At 42.7% G+C, this 22,202-nt stretch overlaps 1 protein-coding gene across 14 annotated transcripts in view; it reads left to right on the top strand.

Annotated features, from left to right (window-relative positions):
- prom1a (prominin 1a) overlaps window positions 1–22,202 on the top strand; it is a 67,956-nt gene that overhangs the window by 5,465 nt on the left and 40,289 nt on the right. For 9 of the 14 annotated variants that reach the window (XM_047157325.2, XM_047157323.2, XM_047157324.2 and 6 more), the window contains exons 2-3: window positions 19,623–19,681; window positions 20,347–20,373. In XM_047157325.2, coding sequence (XP_047013281.1) covers window positions 19,623–19,681; window positions 20,347–20,373 — 86 coding nt within the window. The remainder of the gene's footprint in view (window positions 1–19,622; window positions 19,682–20,346; window positions 20,374–22,202) is intronic. The other 5 variants (XM_047157326.2, XM_047157327.2, XM_017474829.3 and 2 more) reach the window with 1 other exon arrangement.

The raw sequence follows: 22,202 nt of genomic DNA, 5'->3' as shown, positions 1-22,202 counted from the left end.
TTCTCCTTCTCTCCCTCTCTCTTCTTCTCTCCCTCTCTCTTCTCCTTCTCTCCCTCTCTCTTCTCCTTCTCTCCCTCTCTCTTCTCCTTCTCTCCCTCTCTCTTCTCCTTCTCTCCCTCTCTCTTCTCCTTCTCTCCCTCTCTCTTCTCCTTCTCTCTCTCTCTCTTCTCCTTCTCTCTCTCTTCTCCTTCTCTCTCTCTCTCTTCTCCTTCTCTCCCTCTCTCTTCTCCTTCTCTCCCTCTCTCTTCTCCTTCTCTCCCTCTCTCTTCTCCTTCTCTCCCTCTCTCTTCTCCTTCTCCCTCTCTCTTCTCCTTCTCTCTCTCTCTCTTCTCCTTCTCCCTCTCTCTTCTCCTTCTCTCTCTCTCTCTTCTCCGTCTCCCTCTCTCTTCTCCTTCTCTCTCTCTTCTCCTTCTCCCTCTCTCTTCTCCTTCTCTCTTTCTCTCATTTCTCCTTCTCCGTCTCCCTCTCTCTTCTCCGTCTCCCTCTCTCTTCTCCGTCTCCCTCTCTCTTCTCCTTCTCTCTCTCTCTCTTCTCCTTCTCACTTTCTCTTCTCCTTCTCTCTCCCTCCTCCTTCTGTCTCTCTCTTCTCCTTCTCTCTCCCTCTCTCTTCTCCTTCTCTCTTTCTCTCATTTCTCCTTCTCCGTCTCCCTCTCTCTTCTCCTTCTCCCTCTCTCTTCTCCTTCTCTCTCTCTCTCTTCTCCTTCTCACTTTCTCTTCTCCTTCTCTCTCTCTCTTCTCCTTCTCTCTCCCTCCTCCTTCTGTCTCTCTCTTCTCCTTCTCTCTCACTCTCTCTTGTCTCCTTCTCTCTCTCTCTCGTCTCCTTCTCTCTCTGTCTCTCTTCTCCTTCTCCCTCTTTTCTCCTTCTGTCTCTCTCTTCTCCTTCTCTCTCTCTCCACCTTCTCTCTCTCTGCTCCTTCTCTCTCTTCTCCTTCTCTCTCTGTTGCTTTTCTCCTCCTCTCTCTCTCTCTCTCTCTCTCTCTCTCTCTCTCTCTCTCTCTCTTCCTTCCTTCTCCTTCTCCCAGCAAAGTGCTCTATAGAATATTCTCCAAGGGTGTTTTTTCCGATCTCTGATCTGTTATACAGCTGAAGCTCTAAAAATAGCACCCAATAGAATAGAAACGGACATGTTTTGGGCTTAACCCTTTCTTCGACAAGGACAGAAAAAAATATCCGTGCCACTGTTTGACTCCTTGTCGAGTATGAATATCTTAAAGATATGTTTTAGGCAATTATGTTAGTGCTAGTGAGGTTAATAAAGCAATAAAAGCCAGGAGAAGATGTGCATCACGGCGACTTTATCATGCACAGGTAAGGGCGTTGCTAGGCACGACACAAAGAGGAATAAACTCCCTTATTCGTTTATCATTTTTTTAAAAAAATCACTGTACACACAGCAGGCCTTCAAGTGGCTTATGACAGTTATAAAATGATGACAAAAACATTTTCCTCACACCTCCAGGGTCAGGTTTCCTCTGGGTACTCTGCTTTCCTCCCCCAGTCCAAAGACATGCGTTGTGTTCTGATTGGCCTTTCCAAATTGTCCGTAGTGTGTGAATGTGTGTGTGATTGTGTCCTGCGATGGGTTGGCACCCCGTCCAGGGTGTCCTCCGCCTTGATTCCCATGGCATAGGCTCCAGGCTTCCCGTGACCCAGTGTCGGATAAGCGGTACAGAAAATTGGATGGATGGATTAACATTAGCGTATGTACCAAGTATCGATCTTGTTTGACATCCTTGGCGATCATTTTTGGCACCTCTGCAACACCTCTGAAACTATTCCATCAGTTCTATATTGGCTCGACTCTGGATGCTCGAGAATCTTCTCGGTCTCATCATGTCTGTCATGCCTGTGGTGCTACCACGTGCTGCCGAATCTCCTGGGGCATCATGGTTTGACTCGGCATGGTGCCAGCTGAGTGCCTGCAGTCTCGTGCTGAATAGATTCCCTCCTCCATATACAGTATTTTCACGAACGTCTACTTCCTTCCTTCTTATACCACCACAATGCCCACCATAACCCTTCTTAGTTGTTTAATAAATAACATACTTTAGAATGTACTTTTTACGGTTACATTTAATGTTATAGAACGTCTGTAAAAGACGGTAGTTCCTCTTATCACTTACATTATAGCAGCTATAAACTATCGTGACCTTATCAGCTTCGACGCTAATAAGACAAGATGAATGCCACTGTTTATAGTGAGGAGAAAAATGAAGGCTCTACACTGATTGTGGTGATTCAGATGTGTGGGAGTTTGATATGTGATCATATCTAGTAACAGCTTAGATATTTGCATATCTCCCTGCAGTGCTCACCTGGTTTCCCACTGAAGCTAAGCAGGGTTGAGTGTGGCCTGTACCTGGATGGAAGACCTCGTGGGGGAAACTAAGGTGGCTGCTGGAAGTTGTATTAGTGAGGCCAGCAGGGGGCGCTCACCCTGTGGTCTGTGTGGGGCCTAATCCCCCAGACACTATACTGTAAAAACAGCTCTCTGTGGTCATTAAAAATCCCCTGACACTTATTGTAAAAGATTCGGGGTATAACCCATGATGTCTCGATGAAATTCCCCCGTTGGCCCTTATCCATCATGGCCTCATAATAATCCCCATCTCCGCACGCAGGGAGGAGGCGGGATTCGAACCCCAAACCCTGGAGGTTATTTTATAAGCTGTACTTTAATCAAAAATCGTATCAAAACCCTCGCAAATGCAATTAAGCCTCTTTTTGAGACACGCAAAACTTAATCTTGCACAAATGTACCGCTTTTCTCTCTCTTGTGCGACGAAAAGGAAACCTCTTCCCCCTCGCTCACCCCCTCTCTTCAGAAGGAAGAATACTGCAGGTACTTTGTTTAATTTGACAGTGATTTTCAGAGGCGCTAGTTAATCTGTCCTTCACACACTCGCACACACTTTTCCCCTGTCCTGCATACCGTGGGTTGGATTTCACCCAGGATTGAAACAAAGGCCTGAACCGAGAGAGCGAGTGAGAGCAGGTATGACAGAAAGACAGCCAGTGGTCCGAAGTACAGCCTCTCGTTATGTAACTGAATCGTTTTATTTTTAGATCAGCTCTCCAGATCGAGACACACCTCCTTCTCCTTAATAGAGCGTCTCTCGGACCGGCGGCTTTTCCCTCACATCCATCTAATGGGGTTTTATCCTGAAGTGGTGTATCGGCAGTGCTGCAAAGTGAACTTAAGATAAGAGAGCGTCTATAAGAGATCGAGCTATGCGTAATTCAGTAATGCCACAGGTTGAGAGGGGACTTGGAAAAGGTGTGTGTTGGGTTTCACAGATGTTCTTTCGTCATCACTAGTGAAATACATATTCGCAAAGTTCGTATGAAGTAGATGTTGATTCATTCATCGTCAGCAAGTGGTCAGGGTCACGGTGGAACTGGAGCCTGTCAGGAGAACACCTGTCATGGGAATACTGACATGTCTTTGGGAGGTGGGTGAAACCAGAGGTCATGGAGGAAACCAACATGAACATGGGGAGAACAGGGTTTTCCCGGTCCACCACACATCATTTTCATATCACTTGAACAATTTGAATCCTCCCACGTGTGATTCTCTCTCACTCCACCCACACTTCGTTTTTTTTTCCTTTATGATGTAGTAAGGAATGATAAGATGTGTTGTAGTTATTGCGGTATGGTAAGTGAATATTACTCTGTGTATGTGGATCTGGGGGACACTGGTATGGATAAGAGCGTGTGTGTGAGTGTGTGTGTGAGAGAGTGAGCGAGACTCAAAATGTCTGAGGTGATGAATGGAGAGTTTGTGCAGCGTTTCTCTCCCACTCTGTGGTCTGTCACTCTGTGCTGAAGGCACGCAGTGTGTCGGCTGCTGTGAGCAAATCAACACTGACACGGTCAGCTGGAATTAGAAATGAAGCCCAAGCTGTCTTCTTCTTCTTCAAACAAACAGATAAATATCACGGTGGGTGGGTGGGAGTGTTTGTGGGTGTGGGGGAGTCTCCTACCCAGACAATGCAGTGCTGATCATAGTGTAATGTAAAATACAATAAATTAAAAAAAAAGTCAAGTCAATAAACAGTTTCTTTATTTAAAAAAAAAAAAGAAGTGGAAAACTGTGCCTCCTTCACTAAGATTGACTGTCACAGAGGCCATGCCTCCTTCACTAAGACCGACTGTCACAGAGGCCATGCCTCCTTCACTAAGATTGACTGTCACAGAGGCCACACCTTCTTCACTAAGACCGACTGTCACAGAGGCCACACCTTCTTCACTAAGACCGACCGTCACTGAGGCCACACCTTCTCCACTAAGACCGACCGCCACAGAGGCCACACCTTCTTCACTAAGACTGACTGTCACAGAGGCCACACCTCCTTTACTAAGACTGACCGTCACTGAGGCCACACCTTCTTCACTAAGACTGACTGTCACAGTGGCCACACCTCCTTTACTAAGACTGACTGTCACAGAAGCCACACCTCCTTTACTGAAACTGACAGAGGCCACACCTCCTTCACTGGGACTGACATCAGTCTTTTTGGTAAAGTCTGTGCACTTGGCAGCCATCTTGGTTCTTTTCAGTCATTTTAGATAATAACTTTCTCCATACTTAATGGAGCAAGAATCTGTTTGGCCAGTCAAGGTGATTGGCTCTCATTAGTGCAGGGCGGGACTTTTTTTTTTTTTTGCACATTCATGAGCATATAAACAGACGTGCACAAGAAAAGCACAGTTAATCAGAAGAGGCTCTTCTCATCACAGATCACATGGGATTCCATTCTTCTCTAAATAGACAGGCAGATTGCAATTATTTTTAACGTCGGATTACGACTCCATCATTCCCAGCTGGTCTGTTTGCAGCACCCGTAAGCCTTGTTAAGAGGCGCACGAATATCTCTAACGTCAGAGCAGCGTCCCTCTGGCAATCATTAATATTGTTTCTCCATGGTGTAGTACACTTTTCCACACATGGGCTTTCATCAGGTCACGGCATATCTCCAGCGGATAAAGTGATTTATTAATGAGAAGTTGGCTTTAAAGAACAAGAGAATCAGGCGAAATCCTGGAGAACTTATCATCTATTTGTTTACACATTACAAGCCTACAAGTCAACTTTCATGCTTGCGGTCCGTTCAGCCCTACTAAAGAAAAAAAGCAATATCTGGCAGATTTGTCGTGGATTAAATGAAGACGCGATGTTAGCGATCAACCGATCCTATGTGCCAGCTGTTTTTCCTGTTCGTGGAGTGAACTATGACGCCTTTTTCACCGCATCAGGACTTAAAACAGTGACTGAGTCTGTCACTAATGTGAGCTAATCTGTCCTCCTCACTATAAACAACAACAACAGCAAAACAATTTTGTGGTGCTAATGTGGAAACCGGCTGTCGGGTCGCCAGCTGGTCCAGATCAGGCTGAGAAGGTGAAAAAAGACGAACCACAATGACAGATGGAGTAGCAGTGAAACACGCACGTAGACCGGGTGTGAATTAAAAAATAAACACATTCAGAACGAAGCTTTAAAGATTTGGCCTATTAAACACTGACCTACTGAGGCAGTTCACTATTTTTGATCATGATGTGATGTTTCCAGGATTTCCCTGTAATGTAAGTGCCGTGTGTAAACACTGACTCCATTGTGAAGAGTTTCCTGAGTCAGAAGTGTTAGAGCCAGGTGATGATGATGAGGATGAGGGGGTTATTGTCTAGAACTTTCCTCATCTCTCTCTCAGTGCTGCTAAGGTGACGGTGAGAGGACGTTAAGCTGGGATTGGGTTTCCGCATTTATGAGGTGAATCTGAAAGACGAGGAGACAGACAGGGAGTGACGGAGAGAGACGAAGAGAGAGAGGAACAGTGAGACACTGAGTGTCCAGCACACACTGAATAAGCACTATATGTTCAGATACTTACCTGTCTGTTTGTTTTATTCCTGTTGTTAAGTGTTGTCTATGTTTTTTTTTTTTTTTTTTTGTCCATGTGTTTATGTTTGAAATGTTTAGATGCGGATATAAATGTATTCTTTGTAGAACTTTTAATTTACATCTACATATGCACTATTCGCTTTGGCACCAATGTAATTTCTACCGTTCATGCCACTAAAGCACTGTTGAACTGAACTGAACTGAGAGAGAGAAGGAGAGAGAGAGGGAGGGAGCGAGATGGGGAGTGATGGACAGCGACAGAGAGAGAGAAAAGAGACGAGGAGATAGACAGGGAGTAACAGACAGTGAGAGAGATGGGAGTGATGGACAGAGAGAGAGAGGGAGGGATTGAGAGAGATGTAGAGATGGAGAGAGAGAGAGAGAGACAGGGAGTGAGAGAGAGAGATGAGGAGTGATGGACAGATAGAAGGGGAGGGAGGGATAGAGAGAGAAGGTGGGAGGGAGGGAGAGAGAGACAGGGAGTGATAGACAGAGAGAGGGGGAGGGAGGAATAGAGAGTGATAGAGAGAGAAAACAGACAAAGAGAGATAGGGAGTGACAGACAAAGGGAGAGAGAGGGAGGGAGGAATAGAGAAAAAACAGGCAAGGAGAAAGACAGGGAGTGATAGACAGAGACTGAGAGTGATAGAGAGAGCGAGAGAGTCAGACAGACAGAGAGAAGGAGGGAGGGATAGAAAGAGAGATAGAGAGAGAGAGGGAGAGAGGAAAACAGACAAAGAGAGACAGGGATTGACACACAGAGACAAAGAGAGAGAGACGGGGAGTGATAGACAGAGAGATGGGGAGGGAGGGAGGGAGAGAGAGATGGTGAGTGATGGACAGAGACAAAGAGAGAGAAAAGCAGACAAAGGGAGTGATGGAGAGAGAGACAGCGAGAGAGAGGTACAGAGAGAGAGAGAGAGAGAGAGAGAGAGAAACAGAAAGACAGAGAAAGTGAGCAACAGATAGAAACAGAGGGAGAGAGAGAGACACACCGACAGAGACAAAGATGGAATGACGGACAGAAAGAGAATGACCGAGAGCGACAGAGACAGAAGGAGTCACAGGAGACAAAAAAAGAGTGATGGAGAGAAAGAGCAAGGGAGAGAGGGGAGAGATTGGCAGAGAGAGAGAGAGAGAGCTGGAGAGACAAAAAGAGATGGAAAGCGAGACCGACAGATAGAGGGAAACAAACAGACAGAGAAATAGAAAGATATAGAGATCAGCAGAGAGACAGACAGAGAACGACCGAGAGAAACAAAGAGCTGAAAAGAAAGAAACGGAGAGAGCGAGAGAGAGAGAGAGAGAGAGAGAGAGAGAGAGAGAGAGAGAGAGAGAGAGAGAGAGAATCAGTTTGCAACTCTATCCTTCATTTTGTACTTTTAGGTAGAAACGCCTCAAATTTCCTACTCGTTAATCCCAGTGCAGCACATCTAACCCAGTCTAAATACATAATCCTCTGTAGACACTTAATAAATCAGCTTTAAGATCTTTTGTGGCATTCTCACATTTTTACACACACACACACACACACACACACACACTTTCAGTAAGTCAGTGTAAAACTTCATATCATCAATTTAACATGCTGTTCCCTGAAGAGCATCAATCATGCATCAACCTTCTCCTCCTTTCTAACACCCGTTTTCTGTTCAGTACTCAAACTGCAACTCTTCTGATTTTTCCAGCTTTTTCTTCCTGCTGCAGAAGCTCTGCTTGCACAAAAATAATCGTATATGAAAACTAACACAGTTTCTGCTGCCTGCTTCATTAGCCTTGAATGTGGCCCTAAAAATAAAGCAGATGCTTGATTTGAATTCGGGATGTATGTAGGGCATCGTTCGTAGCGCTCTGTCAGCTCGATAGTATCTCACAAAAGTGAGTACACCCCTCACATTTTTGTAAATATTTGATGATATCTTTTCATGTGACAACACTGAAGAAATGACACTTTGCTACAACGTAAAGTAGTGAGTGTACAGCTTGTGTAACAGTGTAAATTTGCTGTCCCCTCAAAATAACTCGACACACAGCCATTAATGTCTAAACCGCTGGCAACAAAAGTGAGTACACCCCTAAGTGAAAATGTCCAAATTGGGCCCAGTTAGCCATTTTCCCTCCCCGGTGTCATGTGACTTGTTAGTGTTGCAAGGTCTCAGGTGTGAATGGGGAGCAGTCATGTGACTTGTTAGTGTTGCAAGGTCTCAGGTGTGAATGGGGAGCAGGTATGTTAAATTTGGTGTCATCGCTCTCACACTCCCTCATACTGGTCACTGGAAGTTCAACATGGCACCTCATGGCAAAGAACTCTTTGAGGATCTGGAACTTTATTTCATAATTTAAGCTAACTGTGGTGGATAGCTAGTGTCAAATATTCAACCAACTCTCTACACCTAAACTATAGAAGCTGACTAATGTGCTAAACAAACTCATAGTGTTTACAACAGTTCAGCCTTTATTACAGGTCAGCTAGCTAGCTAATTCATAAATGTTTTCCCAAGACAACACTTCTTTTCATATATATATATATATATATATATATATATATAATGTGTGTATATATACACAAACAAGCAAGCAAGTGTTTTTATTGTGAAACAGATGTGTTGGCTAATTTTGTCACATACCTGTGGTAGCGTTTCGGTAATAAAGTATTCTGGCTTAGCCTTCAATAGCAAGTGTGATGATACCACCTGAATTATTGCAAAACCTTGATTTAGGTGTTTTTACAGTTTATTTTCTCTCAGAAAAAGCGCAATCCGAAGCACCTTTTGTGCTGAGACGACTCTTACCAGTGCTAAGTGTTATCAGCTAGCACCTATCCGTGGTAGCTTTCAAAAGTTCAAACGAACTAGCCTTACTTGCTATCTTGATTCATTTTACTAGTAGTAGTAATGGAGATGAAGTAAAGATTCACACATGCAGCGATTTTACCTCCAGTCACTGTGCGATGAAGACCCTGTACCGGTTGCCATAGTAACATGGGTAGCGCAACTAGCGATGTCACATTGATACTTATTTCTCATTTATAGAATTGTTGGACAGTACAAAAGCAATATCGTGCTCGCGATCGTGAACAGTTCGTCCAGGATTTTGTGATTTAAAAAAAAAAAATTTTTTCGAGTGCAAAAGTTAACGCAAAATCACGCGATATTTGGAGGAGATTGTAATTTTTCAAAATGACAGCAGATTTTGTACAGTGGCAGCTTGGCAGTGTTGGGGTTTGAACTCATGACCTTCTAGGCAGTAGACTAATCAATGTCTTAACCACTGAGCTACTGCTGCCTATGTGAACAATAACAGGAAGCAATGACAATATAAGGAAAGTGGCGAGCCAAAGGGGACTCAAGTTATAAAAGCAGAAAAATAACAGAATCAGGGCTGATGTTACATTTTGCTGCGGTTTTATTTTAATAATTTGATGAACTTTTGGGTGCATTTATATTTGTGTGTGTGTGTGTGTGTGTGTGTGTGTGTGTGTGTGTGTTTTTCTCAGTGCTATACAATGATGGAGGGGACACTGAACATTCATGCACTAATGCAAGCTGTAAAATGGTTTATACTGTATTATCTTCGATATTTCTTGCAGTGACCCTTTACGCATGTGTGTTTTGTGTAGTGCTCCGTGCTTCCCGTTCACCCACCCACATCCTCGCGCTGATATTTATTCACAATAATGCAGAAAAAGAGAATTATGCAGATGATGTCCCCAGGGAGACCTGTAGAGCTGGTGAGCAAAGCAGAATCAATGGATTGAACCACATAAGCTGACAAAGTCTGCATTAATCAGTGAAGGGGAAAGTGGTGTGCGTTAGAATAATTACCGTGCTCTCGGGAGTGATGATGCTTTTTGGTCGAAATGCCTGTGAAGTTCTGATTAGTGGTTTAGTCACATACCATCTTTTCATTTACATTCCAAACATGGCTCTTTCAGCCCGCTCCGCCGCAGAAGAAGCATCGCTTATTCGTTGAGACGATGCTTTCATTCAGAGGCAGAATCCAGTCCAAGCGCAGAGCGGACAGTGATGCAAGCGCTGCACCAAGTGACCAGGAACAAGAGCAAGACAGTCAGTGTTTATAACGGTTTATTAAGGGCTGTTCAGTATTTTGCTCACGGTAATCCTTAAAGGTTCCATGGAGAGCTCGTCACCAAAGCGACGCACCTAGGGCTCGGCGATATGACAAAAACATCATATAATACTTGAGGACATTTCTGATACACGATGCGTAACACCTATATATAATTTAGCTAACAAACTGAAATACTCTCTCATGGATATCAAACAACTGCAAACAAAACACAGGTTTATCCAAAAAAATATATATCTATGTTAAATATAGGTGTGCAACACTTACCACCCCTATGAAGAAAAATATATTTTAAATATTGATTTTTGTCATTTTTTTTAGTACACCTGGGTGACAATTTGCTTAACAAAAGATCAATTTTTCACAGCCTTCTTTGCGCGCATATACCAAAGGTGCCAATATTAATGGAGGTCACTGTACATACATGCACATCAGCAACTCTATAAAAGACCTGCGCTAAAATAGTATTAAGCCATTGGTATTTCACGTTGTCTGCTGCTTTTCTGAATAGACAGCCTCTAACTGTGGGTTAAACTCACTTAAGTACTTAATGCCTTTTTTATTAGCGCTTCACACATAAAAGAGAAGACGATTGTGCTTTTCTTTCCTCCTTTCTTTGTCCATATCTGTTTGTGCATGCTCCTCACCTTGGTAACCGCTTCCATGGTTACCGGAGAGCCCGGTTTGCCTTGCGAGTGCGCTTGAGCAGGTTGTTATTGTTCATGTTCTGATGTCTAGTTTGCTTCTCTCTAGCCACCAGAGCAAAGACTCAAGTCCCTGAGCTAATGAATCACGAGCACTAATGTGCACGCACAACAGGAATTCTACTCGTACGGGACACGAGAACATTCCGGATAAAGCCACATGGCATTAGACGAGAGAGTAGTAACAGCGAATAAACATGGACGCACATTCTTCTTATCAAATTCTTCGAAGAAATAGAGCTGGAAACTTTAAGTGAGTTATTAAACAGACAAATGTGACACGTATTATTGCATCATAAAATATAACAGCCAGTCATGTTTCTGTATGCAAATGCAGACCATGCAGCACCAGTTTAACAAGGAATTAGATGTGGGCACAGGTAGCTGTAGATACTGGGTGATCAAACTAATGCGCGGAATGGATAATGACTAAAATGGGTGCACGAGGAACATAAATTCCAGTTTTCGTCAAATAGTCACCATTTTAAAGATCTCCCAAGGACGTTAAATGTGGAAAGATCTACACGTTGAATTGAAAAACAGTGTAGCGGAAAGTTGTTTGCTAATTCAGTACGTTTCGGTTAAATGAATAGGAATCTCAGTAACGAGTAATGATGTTAACAGAAGTAGCTCAGTGTTTTAAGCTTCTGTGCTAGTTGCGGACTGGTAGTTAGTTCAAATCCCACACGGCCCTAAACTAACTAAGCGCTAAGAGCTAAGGACTGAGAGCTATGAGGGGATTCAGTATATTGACACATTTCCTTCTGAAGCAAGAAGTCGACGTGTTGAAGTACTTGACTGATTTCTACAACAACCAAAAGCATTCAAGATACACCGCACCCCCCAGCCGACTCTAAACATACTTGACCGTAGCTTAGCAAACTAGTTAAATATGGTGAACATCGAAGAGATTGGAGAGCCTTTATTCCAGATGTGAAGGATTTCTAACCACTGCCTTCACCCACACCTTTCGACTTTAACTAGGATGATATCCTAAATGACAAGATGACATGCATTTTTGGAGTTATGCCACATATGTTTAAATTGAGGTGGTGCGTGAATGGCACCATTGGGGATTGAGAGCCTCAGGGTCGTCTCCAGATGGCATCTGACACGGTAGATTTGGGTGGGCGTTGGCTCACGTGGTAGGGCGGGTTGTCCACTAATCGTAGGGTTGCTGGTTCGATTCCCAGCTCACGTGACTCCACATACCGAAGTGTCCTTGGGCAAAACACCGAACCCAAGTTGGTCCCGATGGCAAGTTAGCGCCTTGCATGGCAACTCTGCTACCATTGGGGTGTGTGTGTGAATGGGTGAATGGGTGAATGAGACACAGTGTAAAGCGCTTTTGGATAAAAGTGCTATATAAGCTTGTAGACTTACTCTGAGTGATGGAGAAGCCTTGACAGTGTATGATGACGGAATCGTGTTCTCGATAAGTCAGTCATGAGGAAGGAAGACATTCTGGAATTGAACAACCACAATTTGGTCAAACACTTCACCAAAAATGCCTGTCCCTTAACCACCAACTTGTACAAATTCCTCCATCTTTCAAATGAAAGAAAAAAACCTCTGCAACTTCTTTTGGTTAGAAATGGGAATATTGCCAAAAATGCCCCAATGAACCATGTTTGCCACCAATGAGCTGCTACAGTAGAGCAAGACCCACCCCCAGGGTTGGGACATACAGTTTATAGAGAGCATTTAATTGGACAAACACAAGACTAGTACAGGAATGCGTCATAAACCCCCGCCCCCCTTTAATTTATTTATTCATTTTCATATGATTCATATTCATGTGATTCATTTACATGTGATTCATTTATGTATGATACATTTTCATGTGATACATTTTCATGTGATTCATTTACGTATGATTCATTTACATGTGATTCATTTTCATGTGATTCATTTACTGATTTGCTTCTCTTTAAATCCAGGTTTAGACTGTGATATTACAAAGGTCTTTACAGATTATTACTTGCCACACTGTATGAGATAACCCCAGTAAAACTGCCTGAATTCTATAATATAATATGTTCACCATGTTAGATTTAAATCCTCTAAAAACAGATTCGCAATTGAATAACATTACTCTGTTCCAGTTCACATCCTTCAAAGCACTGGCATGTTTTGATTACTCTCACAATCCCCCAAACTCCCACACCCAAAGTCTCCATAAAACAAATGAGACAGCAGTGTATACTACAATAACCAAAAGTTATCCACAATGTGAAAACAACTCAGAGAGTAAGCTGAACTAACCAAAAAAATTACATTAATACAGAAGTAGATTTAAGAGGAGTAAGTCCACAAGATATCGGCGAAGTAATACAACGACAATATCTTCAATAAAAATCCAAATACTCTAGAGCTGGAAGGCCGAGTGCAAAAAAATAAAAATATAAAAAGACTTTTAATTGTTTAAAAGGAGACCATGTCTAAAATGACTATTTGGGTTTTAGTTGGATATACTATCAGTTCAGTGCCGATAAAACTTAGCAAAAGGTACAAAAACACCAGATTTGATTTCACTGGCACTTTAAAGACAACGTGAAACAATGAGTCAAACGTGTTTTTCTTTTGTAACCATTATATCTAGACATGGACAAAAGGTCTTGGTAATCTTCTGAAGATTACTGACGAAATCATTGGCTTTTACGTGATAAGTACTGCAATGAATCCCTTTTTTTTTTTTTTTTTTTAAACGTCAGTTTTGACTTGTACGCTTTTATGAGATTCTACCTCAATGGTGTAAATATGGATCTGAAATTTGGCAGCGTCATCTCTGCTCCAGAGCAACGTATATCCCTGAGGCTTAGCCCTGCAAATGGGGAATGTATAAATATATACACGAGAGCAAAAGCCGAGCTAGGCTGTAGAAACGGATCTGTACGATACACACCGTCGTGGAAGAGTAATCCTGTTATTTGTTCACACCTCTCGTTTGTGTCGTTTTGATGCATCTGCTCTGCCGATGTGAAAGTGTTATCTACACTTTGCACGTCCTATTGACGGAAACAAATCTCCTACATTATTTTCGGTTTGCTTTACTCGGTATCTCCGACGGTACTTTCCTGTCTTCATACTGTGAAGTATGATTAAGTAGACTTCCTTCTACATCAAAACACTCCTACACTTTAATGTATGTATCTTGAGGAAACACATTTTCCTGACTCCGTACCTTCAAGGTGTTGTTTTGTTAATCCCGGTCATGAGTCATGATGTATAGCTGGACATAATTTTATGGCTGCAAATTTAGACGCCAACTCTGACAAAAGGTTCTGAATGGTTAGAGATGGAGTTATTCTGTGACGAATTCCCTCTCTGTGTTAGTTGCAGTTCGCTTTTTTAGTTAGCTTTTTTAGTTCACACCAAGTGCTTTTGCATACTCTTTATATATGCCTTTGTTTCTGTTCTTGTCTTGACTCCACCTCTGTCCTGTCATTGTTGTATTTCCTGATTGTGTCCACCTGTTCTGTACTGTCTGTTTAAACTCTTTTGTGTCCAAGCCGTGTTTCCCTTTGAGAACCTGCAAAGCAAAAAGTTTTCTGTCCTGAAAACTCCATTAAAGGTTTACCTCTGACTGCTAAACAATGCTGACACTGGAGACTCCTTCCAAAAAAATTTTAAATAAGCATCTTCTAACAGAAAACGTCACCAATGAATAGACGTTTTTATTATTATTATTATTATTTCCTTAGTTAAATAACACCACATATTTTTAGTCCTTTTATTATAAGACTTGGATTATGTGGCGTGTCTGCCATACAAGTTCCTGTGAATGAGCCGTTACTATAGAAACAGGAATGTATTCGAACAGACGCATTAATACAAGCCTGAGATTTGCGTTACAGCAGACACGACTGTCGGAGCTGCTGTTATAGAAAATGAATCCACATCTTCTGAGCAGTCCATTGTGCTTATGATGGCAAGCCAGTTAGATCTTGTGTGGAAAGATGCTGGAGATATTAATCAAATCTAACTAACTTCTAACTTTTGAAAGCAGTTTCTCTTGTTGTTTGTAGTAAAGATTAGTGGATGCTTTTAAATAACGCTGACTCATTGCCCTTGAGAGCGTGGTGATGGAAAGCTCGTTCACCTCCTACCCTCGGTGATGACCTTCAGGATATAAACCCATGCAACCTCCTACACTATATATTCAGTTACGTAAACGGTGTTTAGTGTAATGTATCTTTCAATTTGAACATTTACTTTCCAATCTGACCCGTCCTTTTTTCCTTCCCCGTATCGTATTCACATTCTTGAGCAACCTCTTGTGTCCTCTCTGTCCATGTCGCATGTTTTTTCAGGCTTATTTCTTTTTAGTGCTTGTTTTCTCAACCTTGAAGGACAGTAAAGCTGCATTCTGTCTTCAGTAAATCACAAGATATGATACGTAAACTGTAACGGGTAATAAATAACATCAGAGATGTAAGATAATGCACAGGAGGCAAACATTCAGTTTAAATTGATTTACTGTTTAGTGTTATTTACAGAACATGTAATATCAGAATATTTGTGTTTGTAAATCGGGAAAGCATTGGGTTAAGGACCATGGAACTGAAACTTATGGTGCTGAGTCCATAGGGTGTTTACAACATTATAGTGAAGGAACAAGATGCCCTGGGAACTTGTAAAGTTTCTAAGAGAGATCCCATGAGCAAACACAGGGCACCGGGGACATGTGATTAATTCCTAGAACATTTTAATGAGAGAACATAGGACTGTAGAAATGCAGGGAGCAGGGAACATGGTGTAAAGCTGTCGCATGATGCACTGGGAATTCTTGCACCTGTGGTGCTGTAAAGATTTGACAGTGATTGGGCGGGGGGAAAAGGTTAGCTTTTCATTACCTTTCCAATTGGGCCTGCAAGACAGACACAGGGCCATGCCTCCTTCTTCACCAGGACTGACCGGTACAGAGGGAGTGTATTCTTTACTGAGACTGACAGACACAGAGGCCTCATCTTTCTTCACTGGTACTGACAGAAACAGAAGCCACACCTCCTTTACTGAGACTGACAGACACAGAGGCCACACCTCTTTCTTCACTGGTATTGAAAGAAACAGAAGCCACACCTCCTTTACTGAGACTGACAGATACAAAAGCCACACCTCCTTTACTGAGACTGACAGATACAAAAGCCACACCTCTTTTACTGAGACTGACAGAAACAGAAGCCACACCTCTTTCTTCACTGGTGCTGACTGACACAGTGGCCACGTCTCTTTAATTACTGGGACTGACAGATACAGAGGAGGTTTATCATTATACTCCTACTAATCAATCTGTCCCATCAGTTAAGTGTAACATCACTGACAAGCTCATAATATAATGATAATATAATGAAATGCATTCAGGCTTCTACAGCCACACTGGGGAGATTATTAAATGAACAATCCTACTTATTTCTCCATCTCTCACCCTCCTTGTTTTGTCCCCCCCCCCCCCCCCCCCTCTCTCTGCATCCTGATAGCAGCAGTGTTAGTGGGAGATGACATGCTGCTGGGAAGATGGGAGGAGGGGGGGAGGAATAGGGTGAAAGGATGGATGAGTGTGTGGTTGTGAAGGAATGTGACCGACACAAAGACAAGGATGCAGTAATAAAACAGTGAAGAAGTTAACACATGGTGCAGCCGCTGTGGATTAATTGAAAAGTTGTCTTGCTGTTCTAAAATGCTTTGATCAGAAATAGATGGAAGAGGAGCAGACAGCGTCATGGCGCTACGTTAAGCCGAACGCTGATCCATAGGGCTTAGTGGCACAACATGGCAGAGCTGTCGCATATTCTCATACAGTTCCCTGACACACATGTACACACCTGTCAAGTCACTCGCAAGTCACTTTCATGGAGGTGTGCAGGATAACACAACTTTCCTCACACATACATATTCTTCATATAGTGCATCCTGGTGCCATCTCTTCCCCAGATAAGTGGTATGTGTGTGTATGTACTGTGAATGACCGACAGGGTCACGGACGCCCTAGATCATTGACATGCGTGGGGAGCGAATGCTAGCCTGTCTGGTCCGATCCCACAGAAGAGCCACTATAGCACAAATTGCTGAAATAGTTAATGCTATGCAATATTACGCGGGTGGTTTTAATGTTATGGCTGATTGACAGAGAGAGAGATAGAGAGAGAGAGAGAGCATGTATTTGACTTACAACCCTTAATAACAAAAGACTGGAGGCTCCTTCCATAAAGGTTAAATAACCATCTTCTTACAGCAAAATTTTCTTTGTTAACTAACAACACATTATTTAATCCATTATTAGTTTTAAGATAATGTCGAGCGTCCACCGTAGACGTCCCTGTGAATTATCCGTTACTTTAGAAACAATAATGTACTAGAACAAGCGCACTAATAAAAACCTGTGATTTGCCTTGCCTCTAGGACTCCTGTTATAGAAACTGATTCAACACCTTCTGACCAATCAGAGTTAAGGCTGTGGTATAAGCCTAATATATCACTGCTGTATATTTGAAACCGGCTAGCCAGCTCATATACTTCACTGATCAATACGTTGAAACGTACCAAGGCTCTTTAAATTGGAAAGATGAAATCTGTACAGCATGTTGAAAAGCAATAACTCATGCCTAGTACACATGTATGAAAGAAGAGTGAACTGATTGCTGTATTTGACTGTGTTTCAGAACAACACTAGAATTATGACTTTCCACTTGGGGATATTTTGAATTGGTTCTCTGGTGAAATTCCCTGATCCTCATATCACTAGGTCATATGCTTGCTTTTACTGATCAGGAACACGTCTCCACAGTCCATCGGTAGTGCATTCGATGTGGAAGCATCCGTCCTTCTTGTAACAGCCTTTTAATCACGTCACCACTTTTTTCTTCTTCACTCAGAATGATGTAAAGGATGTGCAATCCCTTGTTGTAAGATTTCTGTTATTGCCTTGCATTTCACATGTCACCTAGTAAACACTAAGGAAGTATGGCAGTGGTCATTAATCATAATGTGTAGTAATTACGAAACTACGGGCATTTTTTTTTTTTATTGTATGGGGAAGATCTGTTTATATGGATTCTGTCTTCAAGCAGAAAGTGGGTTTTTTTCCTCTCCCTGAAATGAGAAGGCATGTGTAGTTATGATGAATAAAACGCCTAATTGGTTGAAAGCAAAGCCTTGAGGGTCCCCCCCCCTCCTTTTTCCATCAGTGCTGAAGTTGAATAATAAACTGAGCATCCCTGAAAGAGAATAGACGAGTAGGAGTACAGAACATGTGGCTGTCAGAATCATACTCGTTAGCGGTGTTGCGCATTAGCATTTTCTCTCCCGCAGCGCTATAGTGTTTCAACTGAAAAGTCCTGCATTGCACCAAGTCGAGGGGAAATTTCTGTCGTATATATTTGTGTTTTCCACACAGGTCCCTCTGGCTATCTATTGCATTCTATTGACAAATGTTTCGTTTTTCCATAGTACATGTTGCACATGGTGCAGTCATTTCCATTTGCCATTTGTGTGTTGGCTTGGGACAAACCTTCATGCAGCATCTGACAGGTTTTTCCCAGACCGTGTCACATTGGTTGCCTTCAGGCTGGCCATTCCTTATGTCTCTGTCAGGCAGATTAGAATGAATTCAAACCGGCTCTATTGAACACGGATCATTATAGCAGCAGATGCGCAGTTGGCTGACGGAGATCTGTATTCATCATCTCCGTTTGCATGGATGACATGAACTGCACTGTACAATGTGGAACGACTGAGTATCCATTGAGCTCATGATGATTTTCCTATGAAGTCTGACAAATCTTATGCACTCCCACAGAATGTTTGTCAAATCCAGTCCATTCCTATAAAAACTTTGACAAATCACATCCATTCCTGCAGAAAGTTTGACCAATTGGTTCTGCTCCCACAGAAAGTTTGGCCAATCACATCCACTCCCTCAGAAAGTTTGTCAGTCTCTTCAGCTCCTGCAGGAAGTTTGACCAGTCCCACCTGCTGCTACAGATGGTTTGACCAATCCTGTGTGCTCCCACAAAAAGAATCACCAATCCCATCCACTCCCGCAGGAAGTTTGCCCCATCCAACCTGCTCCGGCAGGGGGTTTGACCGATCACATGCACTCCCACAGAAAGTTTGGCCAATCACATCCACTCCCACAGAAAGTGGGAATCGCTCCAGCTCCTGCAGGAAGTTTGACCAGTTCCACCTGCTCCTGCAGAAGGTTTTACCAAATGCAAACACTCCCGTAGAAATTTTGGCCAATCACATTTGTTCCCGCAGACTGTTTGACCAATCGTGCCCACTCCCACAGAAGGTTTGACCGATCCCATCCTCTTCCAGAGAAAGTTTGACCAATGCAATCTACTCCTGCAGAACGTTTAACCAATCATATCCTCACAGAGAAAGTTTGACCCATCACTCAGACGTTTTAACTTCCTCCTGCAGAAAGTTTGACCCACAATAGTTTTCTAATGAATTTAGTTTGTTCTATTTCCTAAAATATTAGCAAATAAGTCATTTAAACCACAGTGACTATGACCAGAATAAACTCTTTACTGAAGATGAATAAATGTGGTAAACACCACACCAGCGCACAAGCGCAGCACCACAAAAGCAACTTGCGGCGTCCAATATGCTCCCCTGTTAATGAAAGTGGTCTTTCTTTGTCCCGCAAGCTTCATATCTGATGGCCCTCTTCTACGTGCATGAAAATAAAAACCTTCCACTCCTACGACTTTCTTTTCATGAGTCCTGCAGAATGCCACTGCCAATACTTAGTTACTTACAGTTACCAAGGATATGTCCTCTTTATACCCGACACCTGGCTAAAACCTCCTCTCTACTCTCAGACGAAACACTTCCTAAACATTCACAAAGCACCTGGTCTCATGCTATGCGAATCCTCTATGCATAAAAACAAACACTGCTCTCACCTGTCATTGCAGATCTCGTCATCCAAGTGGCAAAGGACAAGTTCGGAGCCATCAAGTCTGAGTACCAGAAGGTAAGTGTGTGTGCTGTACAGGTAGTTGAACCGAAGAGATGCTGTCTTGCCCACGTCAGTTCTTCAGCAGGACGCTAATTGATAGTGATCTCCGAAAAGAGTCTTTCAACCCTGTTATACCAACTGTGCTGCAAGGTAATAGTTTTTGGAAGTAAGCACAAGAAAGATCTATTCGTTGTTTCATTAGTAATACAGTATTATTAAGTAGCATCCATTCCTTTTGAAGTTGAAATCTGGCAATGGAAGAGGTGTAGCAGAGAACTCTTGATCCATAAATATTAAGTGTAACCTGTATGTACACCTCCATTTTGTCCCGTTTTGTCTTAACAAGCTGTAAGAAGTGCCACGATTCCTCTGTAACCATGTTCACTCATTTTATTTGGTTATATGCCCATTGCCTTGGCACACTTAAGAATGGGGATATTCTAAATATGATCAATTCGCTTAGAACCCAGTGCACAGATTTAATTAGATTTTATTTAGACTCAAACAAATTGTTGGTACTTCATCCCAGCACAGTATTACACCTTGTTCCTGGTTCTTAAGTGCTTTGTTTGCCTGTTATCTACCTGTTGCTTTTTTCTGACCATCTTTTGTGCTCTTTTTTCCCCCTGTGTCTTTTTTTGCTTTTTTCTGCATGCTTCTCATCATCTGGCTATCCCCAGCCAGAGAACATTGTTCTGACACTGCAGGTAAAGTGTGCACTGAGCCAGCACCCTTATCATCCTTCAGTTGTCCTTTATCATTCTGCACCGTAATATTACAATACCACTTTTCTTCCCCAGTCTACACCGTCTGCCTCTAGCTCACTGATTTTCCCTCTTAAGGCCTTTTCTTTTTAAGGTCTTCTGATAAATGTCTTTGTTGTGTCACAAATGTGGTGATCTAGATAGTATAGCTGTGTCGTTAACTTTTTTTAAAAATTATTTTTATCCTCCACCCAACTTCTTCCATTGATGCATTGACCTTGCCTGCCTTCTCTTGCAGATACCTTAATCATTGTTGTCCTGTAGAAATTCAGACCATGTCTACCCTTTCCCAATCATACTGGGAGCATGCCTGGCCACTGATACACTATATGGCCAAAAGTTACCTGACCTTCACACCCGTATTTGTTTTTGAACATCCCATTCTAGAGCTAGTCCCTCTCTGCTGATATAATAGCCTCCACTCTTCTGGGAAGGTTTCCATTAGATTTTGGAGTGTGGCTGTGGGGATTTGTCCATTCAGCCGCAAGACTCGTTTCGGGCAAGGAGAACTGGGATACTCTCTGTTCAAGTTCATCCCAAAGCTGTTCAGTGGGGTTGAAGTCAGGGATCTGTGAAGGCCACTCTAGTTCTTCCACTCCAACCTTGGCAAACCATGGACCTCGCTTTGTACACAGGGGCATTGACGTGCTGAAGCATGTTTTGGTTGGGCCACTTGGTTCCAGTGAAGGGAAATCGTAATGCAACAGCAGGGTCGTGATAGTCAGGTGTCCACAAATGTTTGGCCATGTAGTATATACTGATTGTGCCTGATGGTCTGCTGAAACTCCTACCATGTCAGCTTGACCCAAAGAAACGTTGCCTGTGCCAGACATTCCCCAAAGGTACTCTGATTGCAAATGTCTGCTTAAGCAGAAACTCTTACCAAGCCCTCCCACTTCCACAGAAAGATATCTTCCCTTCCCCAGAGACACTCTGACCGTGCCTTCCCACTCCTTCACAAGATCATTGTGCGTAAGCCTCCTGCACTTGCAGAGTTTCTGGCAGTGCCTGCCTCGTTCCACAGAAACACAGAGTGTCCTTTCTGCTCCCACAGAAAGCGTGACTAATCCCACCCACTCCTCCAGTTATTATTTTTGTTTGTACCCACCTGCCATATTTTCTAATGAATTTACTTGGGTCCATTTTCCAACATATAAACAGATTAATTATTTAAACCACAGCGACCCTGACCAGAATAAAGCAGTTAACGAAGAAGAATGAACGAATGCAGTAAGCACGTTGCAGAGTGCCGCACGAGCTAGCTTGATATATATACAACAGCCACAGACACAGCCCACGTGAAAGTTAAAAACCCCCTGTGCTTGTGACATTTTTGTTGAGTGGGATCCCAGTCCTAATGAGCATTTCTACTCACACTTATGTACAGTTATTGAGGATATGTTCTGTTTAGATCCTACACATGGTTATAAATTATTCATAGCCTCCCTGTATACTTCGACCGGTTTCCACATTTATTTCAGTTTGAATCCTCGCATAATGTTTTATGACCAGTTCGTTTGTATCTTTCAAAGGGAAATTTTCCAACTTCATTCAGGGGGGATTTTTTTCAATCCAGCAACTAGTTAACTTCAGTGGACACCTTAACTATGTGCTGTATCTACTCGTTCCACGAGCTCCATTTCTGACCTCCTGCTCACACTGCCATGGCAGTAAAAATGTTCTGCACCTATAAATCATTGGTTTAGCTATTAGTATTGTTGTAATTGTCCAAAAGTAGCTCTTGCGTGTACGTGTAAATGACGTATGTTATT

The sequence above is a fragment of the Ictalurus punctatus genome, chromosome 8 (assembly GCF_001660625.3).
Source record: "Ictalurus punctatus breed USDA103 chromosome 8, Coco_2.0, whole genome shotgun sequence".
Taxonomy (NCBI): domain Eukaryota; kingdom Metazoa; phylum Chordata; class Actinopteri; order Siluriformes; family Ictaluridae; genus Ictalurus; species Ictalurus punctatus.
The sequence above is the reverse complement of the archived record's forward strand: the minus strand, read 5'-3'. Positions and strand labels throughout refer to the sequence as shown.